Raw genomic sequence first — 8,350 nt, 5'->3', positions numbered from 1 at the left:
TCGTCTTCTTCTTGCTTTCCCCGCCCCCTTGTGGCTCTTGCTTTCTCTCCTTCTTGTCTCCCCGCCTCTCTGCCTTCTCTCGGTCCGGTCCTCCGTCTCTTCGGGTTGCGGCCGGCGGGCTTTTCTCGTGGGTCCCCCGTTGCGCTGCCCTCGGCCTCTTGTCCCCCCTTGGCCTCCCCTTCTCCTTCCTCTCTTTCCCTCCGCCTTGCCGTCTTTCCGCTCTTTGCCTTTGGCCGTTCCTTGCCTTGCCCTTTCCTTGGCGCTTGCCCTTGCCTCGCGCCTTGCTCTTCGGCCCGCCTCTGCGCGTCTTGCCTTTCGCCGCTGCGCCCTTCGCGTCTGTTCTCCGCGCTCGCCGCCTCTTCTCGCCGCGTCGCGCTTTCTCGCTCGCGCCTTCCTGGCCCTTTTCGCCGTGGCCCTTTCGCCGCGTCGCGTCCTCTGGGCCCGCCCTTGTCCCCCTTGCTCCCCCTCCTCCTTGCCCTTCCCTTGCTCCTCTCTTTGCCCTCCCCTGGTTCCCCCCCCTCCCCCCCCCGTCCCCCTTCCCCCCCCGTGTGCCCCCTCCTTCCCTGCTCCTCGCCCGGCCCCTCTGTCTTCCCTCCGCCCCTTCCCGCCCTTCCCTCCTGCGCTGCTTCCCCCTCCCTCTCCTCCCCGCCCCGCTGTGCTCCCCTCCCCCCCTCCCCCTTCCGCTTTGCTTGTCCTCCCGCCCTCCGGCCTCCCTCCCCCGTCCCCCCTCCCCCTTCCTCCTGCTCTCTCTTGCCCCCCTTTCCCCCCCCCCCCCCTTGCTCCCCCCCCCGCTTTCCCGCCTCCCCTTCGTTTGGCCCCTCCCGCCCCTTTCTCCCGCCCCTCCCCCGCCCCCCGCCTTTCCGTCTGTGCGGCTCCCGTGTGCCCCCTCCTCCGTTGCGCTTCTGCCCGCCCCGGCTTCCTGCCTGCGCTCCCTCGGCTTGCCCTTCCTCCTCCCCTCGCTCCCCTCTCCGCCTGCCTGCTCCGCTCCCCTCGGCCTTTCTTTCGCTTGTCCTGGGGCGCTCCGGGTGCTGGCTCCCCCGCCGTGGTCTGGCCCCTTCCTCCCCCGCGCGCCTGTCCCCCTTTCTCTCCCCTTTTCCCCCTTTGGCCGCGCTGCGCTCCTCCTCCTTCCCCGGCGCCCTTTCTTTTCCGCCCTCGCCCCTCTTTGGTCCCGTGGGCTCCCCCCTCCCCCCTTCCCTCTTTTTTTTTTTTTTTTTCTTTCCTTCTTTTCTTTGTCTTTGGCCTTCTTTTGGCTCTCCGCCCGCTCCTTTTCCTCCCCCCTTTCCTGCCCCCCCCTTGCCCCTTTGTCCCCTCGCTGCTTTTTTTTTTTTTTTTTTTTTTCGTCGCCCCCTCCCTCCCCCTCTTCTTCCCGGCCCCGCTCACGCTCCCCGTTTCCTTCTCTCCCGGGTGGCCGGGCCCTCTTTGGCCCCGGGCTCCGGGTTCTCCTCCTGGGGTCCCTCCCCGCCCCCCCCTCCCCCGCGGGGCTCCGTGCTTCGCCCTTCTTTGCCCCCCCCCGGCCCCCTGGGGCCCCGCCGGCTCCCCCTCTCTTCTCGGGCCCGGTTTCCCGGCTCTGGCTCCCCCCCCTGGCCTCCCTCCTTCCCCCCTGCCCCCTTCGCCCTCCCTTCGGGCGTCCTGCGGCCCGTTTCGCCCCCCCCCCTGCCCGGCCTCTCCCCTCCGCCTTCCCTCGCCCTGCCCCCCCCCGCTCCCGCCTTCCTCCCCTTCTTCCGTGGTTCCCCCCGCTCTTGGCCCGGCCTCGCTCCCCTCTGTGTTCCCCTCCCTCCTCCCTCCCCCCTTGCGCTGCCGCCCGCCCCCTCCCCCCCCCCCCCCCCCCGCGCGCCTCCTTGTCCCTGCCTGCTCCGCCCGTCGCTTTCCCCCCCCCTCGCCTCTGCGTCCTCCCCGCCCCCGCCCCCTTTTCCCCCTTCGCCCTCTCCCCCCTTCTGCTTCCTCCCCCCCCCTTCCCCTTTGCCTCCTCCGCTGCCCGCCCCGGCTGCCCCGCCCCGCGCCCCTCCCCGCCCTCCCTACTCCCGCCCTCGCCCTCCTCCCCCTCCCTCGCGCCCTCGCCCGCCCTCCTCCCTCGGGCCCGTCCTCCCGCTCCCCTGGGTGCCTCCCCTGCCGCGCTCCCTTTCCCGTCGTTCGCTCGCCGTTCCCTCTCTCGCCCTCCCGGTGCTTGGCGCCGCCCCCTCCCCTTCTTTCCCTCCCCTTTCTCTTCCCCGTCTTTCTTCCCGTGGTGTCCCTTTCTCCCCTCTCTTCCGCTCGCCCCCTTCCCGTCCTCCTGTCCGGCCCCCCCTTTGCCCGCCTCCCGCCTTCTGCCTCCCTTCTCTTCTCCCTTCTTTTTCCTCCCTCTTTTGTTCCCCCGTCCTGCGCGTCTCGGCTCCTTCCCCTGCCCCCGCCCGTCTTGGCCTCCTTGGCTCTACTCGCTCGGCCCCTGTGTGCCATTCTCCTTCCGCCCTCCCCTGCCTCCCCCTTCCCCCTTTCTCTGCCGTTCTCTCCCGGGCCGTGTTCTCCCTTGGTGCGCCCTCCTCCTTCCCCTCCTGTGCTCTCTTCGCCCTTCCTCCTCTCCTGGGCCCTCTCTCTCTGTTCCTTGCCCTCCTTCCCTTGCCCCTCTCCCCTTTTTCCTCCCCGCTTGGTGTCTCCTCTCCCTGCCTTTCTCCCTCTTTCTTCCTCTCCTCCCTCCGCTCCTCCTCCTCCTTTTTCTTTCCTCTCCCCTTCCTGCCCTTCCTTTGGCCGCGCCCCTCTTCTCGCCCCTCTCCCTTCCTGCCTCTTGCCGTGGCTCTTGCCTTGTCCCTCTTGTTGTCGCGCTCTCCTGTGCTCGCGTCGCGCCTTCCTGCGCTCCCGTTGCGCCTTCCTGTGCTCTTGTCCCTCCCGCTCTTTCGCGCCCCCTTGCCTTGCCTTGGTCTCTTTGGCCTTCCTCTCCCTTCTTTGGTCCCGTGCTTGCCCTCTTGTTGCCCCTCTTGTCCGGCCCTCTTGCGCTCGCCCTTGCTCCTTGTCCTTGGGCTCCCTGCTCCGCCCTTTTCCGCCTCCTGCGGTCCCCCCCTCTCCTGCCCCCTGCGGGTTGTGGCGTCGGTGGTGTGCCTCTTTGCTCCGTCGCTTGCCTCCTGTTGGCCCCCCCTCCTTGCGTCGCTTGTTGCGGGCTCTGGTTGGTGGGGTTGCGCCTGTCCCCTTTTCCCCCCGTGCTTCCCCCCCCCCTGCGCCCCCTTGGGTTGTGCTGTTTGCTCTGCCCTTTCTTGCTCCTCTCCTTGCCTCGCGTTGGCCCCTTTGCGCCCGGCCTTGTTGTTCCCTTCCTCCCTCTTCTCGCTTCCTCTTCCCCCTCCTCTCCTCCCCTTGCGCCGGCGGGTCCCCGGTGGCCTGGTTCCTTGGCTGCCTCTCTCTCCCTCCCCTTCCTCCCCCTCCCCCCCTGCCCTTGTTCTGGGTTCGCCCCCCCTCCCCTCCCTCCCCCCTCCCACCCCTTGCCCTCGTCTCCTTTCGCCTCACGCTTTCCCTCCTGTTCCTCCTCGCCCGCCCCTCCCCGGCCCCGGCGCCCCTTTGCTGCGTCGTCTCTTTGCCCCCCCTCCTTCTCGGCGTCCGCGTTCTCGCTCCCCGGGCCGTGGTTGTCTCCCGCCCTCGTTCCTCCCTTTTCCTTCGCGCTCCTCCTCCCCCTTCCTTCGCTGCTTGCTTGGCCTCCCTCCCTCCCTCCCCCGCGGTTCGGCTTTTGCCCCCCTTCGCGCGCCGTTGCGCTTCCTGGGCTTCCCGTCTTTCCTCCCCTCGTGCCCCTTCTCCGTTTGCCCTCTTTCGTTTGGCCTTCCGCTTTGTGTGGGCCTGCCCCGTGGCCTCGCCTTCCTCCCGTCCTCTCTCTTCCTCGTGCCTTTCCCCTCCCCGTGGCTTCCCCCCCCCTCCGCTCCCGCTCCGCCTTCCCTTCTTCCTCCTTCTCCCCTCTCCCGCTTGGCCCCCTCTCGCCTCCCCTTCCCCTCCTCCGTTCCCCTTTCCCCCGGCCCCCCCTTCGGTGCCCTCGTGTGTGCCCTCCTTTCTGCCCCCCCTCCCCTTGGTGCCCCCCCCCTGGCTCTGCCGCTCGTCCCTCTGGCCCTTCCTTCCCCGCCTCCCCCCTCTTCTCCCGCTTGCCCCCCCCGTCTTCCCCCCCCTCCTCCTCTCTTCCCGCCCCTGCGCGCTCCGGCCCCTCGGTTCCTCCCCCTTTTCCCCCCGCCTCTCTCCCGCCTTTCGCCCCGCCTGCCTCCCTTCTCCCTCGCCCTCTCCCTCCCGCCTTCCCCCTCCTCCCCCGCGTCCCCGCCTTCCCCCGCCGCTTTTCCCCCCTCTCCCTCGTCTTCTTCTTGCTTTCCCCGCCCCCTTGTGGCTCTTGCTTTCTCTCCTTCTTGTCTCCCCGCCTCTCTGCCTTCTCTCGGTCCGGTCTCGTCTCTTCGGGTTGCGGCCGGCGGCTTTTCTCGTGGGTCCCCGTTGCGCTGCCCTCGGCCTCTTGTCCCCCCTTGGCCTCCCTTCTCCTTCCTCTCTTTCCCTCCCGCCCTTGTCGTCTTTCCTGCTCTTTCGCCTTTGGCCGCTTCCTTGCCTTGCTCCCTTTTCCTCTGGCGCTCTGCCGCCTTGCCCTCCGCGCCCTTGCTCTTCGGCCCCGCGCTCTCGCGCTTGTCTTGCCTTTTGCCCCGCTGCGCCCCTTTCGCGTCCTGTTTTTCTCCCGCCCCTCGGCGTCCTCTTTCTCTCGCCGCCCGCCGCCTCTTCCCCGCGTCGCGCCTTTCCTCGGTGCGCGCCTTCGTTCGCCTTCCTTGCCCCTTTCGCCGCGTCGCGCCCTTGGCTCGCCGCGTCGCGTCCCCTGGGCCCCCGCCCTCCTCCCCCTTGCTCCCCCCTCCTCCTTGCCCTTCCCCTTGCTCCTCTCTTTGCCCTCCCCTGGTTCCCCCCCTCCCCCCCCCGTCCCCTCTTCCCCCCCGTGTGCCCCCTCCTTCCCTGCTCCTCGCCCGGCCCCCTGTCTTCCTCCGCCCCCTTCCGCGCTTCCTTCCTGTGCTGCTTCCCCTCCCTCTCCCCCCGCCCCGCTGTGCTCCCCTCCCCCCTCCCCTTCGCTTTTGCTTGTCCTCCCCCCCTCCGGCCTCCCCTCCCCGTCCCCTCCCCCTTCCTCCTGCTCTCTCTTGCCCCCCTTTCCCCCCCCCCTTGCTCCCCCCCCCGCTTCCCGCCTCCCCTTCGTTTGGCCCCTCCGCGCCCCCTTTCCCCGCCCCTCCCCCGCCCCCGCCTTTCCCGCCTGTGCGGCTCCCTGTGCCCCCCTCCTCCGTTGCGCTTCTGCCCGCTCCGGTTCCTGCCTGCGCTCCCTTCGGCTTGCCTTTCCTCCTCCCCTCGCTCCCCTCTCCGCCTGCCTGCTCCGCTCCCCTCGGCCTTTCTTTCGGCTTGTCCTGGGGCTCCGGGTGCTGGCTCCCCCGCCGTGGTCTGGCCCCCTTCCTCCCCCGCGCGCCTGTCCCCCTTTCTCTCCCTTTTCCCCCTTTGGCCGCGCTGCGCTCCTCCTCCTTCCCCGGCGCCCCTTTCTTTTCCGCCCTTCGCCCCTCTTTGGTCCGTGGGGCTCCCCCCTCCCCCCTTTCCCTCTTTTTTTTTCTCCTTCTTTTCTTTGTCTTTGGCCTTCTTTTGGCTCTCGCCCGCTCCTTTTCCTCCCCCCTTTCCTGCCCTCCCCCTTGCCCCTTTGTCCCCTCGCTGCTTTTTTTTTTTTTTCGCCCCCCTCCCTCCCCCTCTTCTTCCGGCCCCGCTCCCGCTCCCCGTTTCCTTCTCTCCCGGGTGGCCGGGCCCTCTTTGGCTCCGGGGCTCCGGGTTCTCCTCCTGGGGTCCTCCCCGCCCCCCCTCCCCCGCGGGCTCCGTGCTTCGCCCTTCTTTCCCCCCCCCCCCGGCCCCTGGGGCTCCGCCGGCTCCCCCTCTCTCGGGCCCGGCTTTCCCGGCTCTGGCTCCCCCCCCCTGGCCTCCCTCCTTCCCCCCCTGCCCCTTCGCCTCCCTTCGGGCGTCCTGCGGCCCGTTCTCGCCCCCCCCCCTGCCCGGCCTCTCCCCTCCGCCTTCCCTCGCCCTGGCCCCCCCCCTCCGCCTTCCTCCCCTTCTTCCGTGGTTCCCCCCGCTCTTGGCCCGGGCCTCGCTCCCCTCTGTGTTCCCCTCCCCTCCTCCCTCCCCCCTTGCGCTGCGCCTCGCCCCCCTCCCCCCCCCCCCCCCCCCGCGCGCGTCCTTGTCCCTGCCTGCTCCGCCCCGTCCCTTCTTCCCCCCCCTCGCCTCTGCGTCCTCCCCCCCCCCCCTTTTCCCCCTTTCGCCCTCTCCCCCCTTCCTGCTTCCTCCCCCTCCCCTTCCCCTTTGCCTCCTCCCTGCTGCCCCTCCCCGCCCCGGCGCCCCCGCGCCCGCGCCCCCTCCCCGCCCTCCCTCCCCCGCCTCGCCCTCCTCCCCCTCCCTCCGCCGCCCCTCGCCCGCCCTCCCTCCCTCGGGCCCGTCCTCCCCGCTCCCCTGGGGTGCCTCCCTGCCGCGCTCCTTTCCCGTCGTTCGCTCGCCGTTCCCTCTCTCTCGCCCTCCCGTGCTTGGCGCCGCCCCTCCCCTTCTTTCCCTCCCCTTTCTCTTCCCCGTCTTTCTTCCCGTGGTGTCCCTTTCTCCCCTCTCTTCCAGCTCGCCCCCTTCCCCGTCCTCCTGTCCGGCCCCCCTTTGCCCGCCTCCCGCCTTCTGGCCTCCCTTTCTCTTTCCTTCTTTTTCCCCCCTCTTTTGTTTCCCCCGTCCTGCGCGTCTGCGGCTCCTTCCCTGCCCCCGCCCGTCTTGGGCCTCCTTGCTCTCTCGCTCGGCCCCTGTGTGCCCTTATCCTTCCGCCCTCCCCTGCCTCCGCCCTTCCCCCTTTCTCTGCCGTTCTCTCCCCGGGCCGTGTTCTCCCTTGGTGCGCCCTCCCTCCTTCCCTCCTGTGCTCCCTTCCGCCTTCCTCCTCTCCTGGGCCCCTCTCTCTCTGTTCCTTGGGCCCTCCTTCCTTGCCCCTCTCCCTTTTCCCTCCCCGCTTGGTGTCTCCCTCTCCCTGCCTTTCTCCCTCTTTCTTCCTCTCCCTCTCTCCGCTCCTCCTCCTCCTTTTTCTTTCTCTCCCCTTCCTGCCCTTCCTTTGGCCCGCGCCCCTCTTCTCGCCCCTCTCCCTTCCCTGCCTCTTGCCGTGCTCTTGCCTTGTCCCCTCTTGCTGTCGCGCCCTCCTGTGCTCGCGTCGCGCCTTCCTGGCGCTCCCGTTGCGCCTTCCTGTGCTCTTGTCCCTCCCGCTCTTTCGCGCCCCTTGCCTTCCCTTGGTCTCTTTGGCCTTCCTCTCCCTTCTTTGGTCCCGTGCTTGCCCCTCTTGTTGCCCCTCTTGGTCCGTGCCCCTCTTGCGGCTCGCCCTTGCTCCTTGTCCTTGGGCTCCCTGCTCCGCCCTTTTCCGCCTCCTGCGCTCCCCCCCCTCTCCTGCCCCGTGCGGGTTGTGGCGTCGGTGGTGTGCCTCTTTGCTCCGTCGCTTGCCTCCATGTTGGCCCCCCCTCCTTGCGTCGCTTGTTGCTGGGCTCTGGTTGGTGGGGTTGCGCCTGTCCCCCTTTTCCCCCCCGTGCTTCCCCCCCCCCCTGCGCCCCCTTGGGGTTGTGCTGTTTGCTCTGCCCTTTCTTGCTCCTCTCCTTGCCTCGCGTTGGCCCCCTTTGCGCCCGGGCCTTGTTGTTCCCTTCCTCCCTCTTCTCGCTTCCTCTTCCCCCTCCTCTCCTCCCCTTGCGCCGGCGGGTCCCCCGGTGGCCTGGTTCCTTGGCCTGCCTCTCTCTCCCTCCCTCCCTCCCCCTCCCCCCTGCCCTTGTTCTGGGTTCGCCCCCTCCCTCCCCTCCCCTCCCCCCTCCCTGGCCTCGTCTCCTCGCCTCCCGCTTTCCCTCCTGTTCCTCCTCGCCCCCCCCTCCCCGGCCCCGGCGCCCCTTTGCTGCGTCGTCTCTTTGCCCCCCCTCCTTCTCGCGTCCGCGTTCTCGCTCCCCCGGGCCGTGGTTGTCTCCCGCCCTCGTTCCTCCCTTCTTCCTTCGCGCTCCTCCTCCCCCTTCCTTCGCTGCTTGCTTGGCCTCCCTCCCTCCCTCCCCCGCGGTTCCGGCTTTTGCCCCCCCTTCGCGCGCCGTTGCGCTTCCTGGCATTCCCGTCTTTCCTCCCCTTCGTGCCCCTTCTCGTTTGCCCTCTTTCGTTTGGCCTTCCGCTTTGTGTGGGCCTGCCCCGTGGCCTCGCCTTCCTCCCGTCCTCTCTCTTCCTCGTGCCTTTCCCCTCCCCTGGCTTCCCCCCCCCCTCCGCTCCCGCTCCGCCTTCCCTTCTTCCTCCTTCCTCCCCTCTCCGCTGCCCCCCTCTCGCCTCCCCTTCCCCTCCTCCGTTCCCCTTTCCCCGGTCCCCCCCTTCGGTGCCCTCGTGTGTGCCC

At 69.9% G+C, this 8,350-nt stretch overlaps 1 protein-coding gene across 1 annotated transcript; it reads right to left on the bottom strand.

Annotated features, from left to right (window-relative positions):
• Window positions 1–2,015: 2,015 nt before the first annotated feature.
• Window positions 2,016–8,078, bottom strand: LOC109185533 (hornerin-like). The gene is made up of 2 exons (XM_019335469.1): window positions 6,477–8,078; window positions 2,016–3,092 (listed from the first exon to the last, which is right to left on the bottom strand). Exons 1-2 carry the CDS (start codon window positions 8,076–8,078, stop codon window positions 2,016–2,018), a joined length of 2,679 nt encoding a protein of 892 aa, XP_019191014.1.
• Between the last annotated feature and the right edge of the window lie 272 nt (window positions 8,079–8,350).

Source organism: Ipomoea nil, unplaced genomic scaffold (genome assembly GCF_001879475.1).
Source record: "Ipomoea nil cultivar Tokyo-kokei standard unplaced genomic scaffold, Asagao_1.1 scaffold1329, whole genome shotgun sequence".
NCBI classification, from domain to species: domain Eukaryota; kingdom Viridiplantae; phylum Streptophyta; class Magnoliopsida; order Solanales; family Convolvulaceae; genus Ipomoea; species Ipomoea nil.
This window is presented reverse-complemented; position numbering and strand designations above follow the sequence as displayed.

What these genes read in the sequence shown, in the direction of transcription:
- LOC109185533 (XM_019335469.1), bottom strand. Translation starts at nt 8,078, where the DNA reads ATGCCAGGAAGCGCAACGGCGCGCGAAGGGGGGGCAAAAGCCGGAACC. An exon ending in AGGGCGAGAGAGAGGGAACG is followed by an intron (nt 3,093 to 6,476) that starts GCGAGCGAACGA and finishes GGGGGCCAACAG; the next exon opens with GAGGCAAGCGACGGAGCAAA.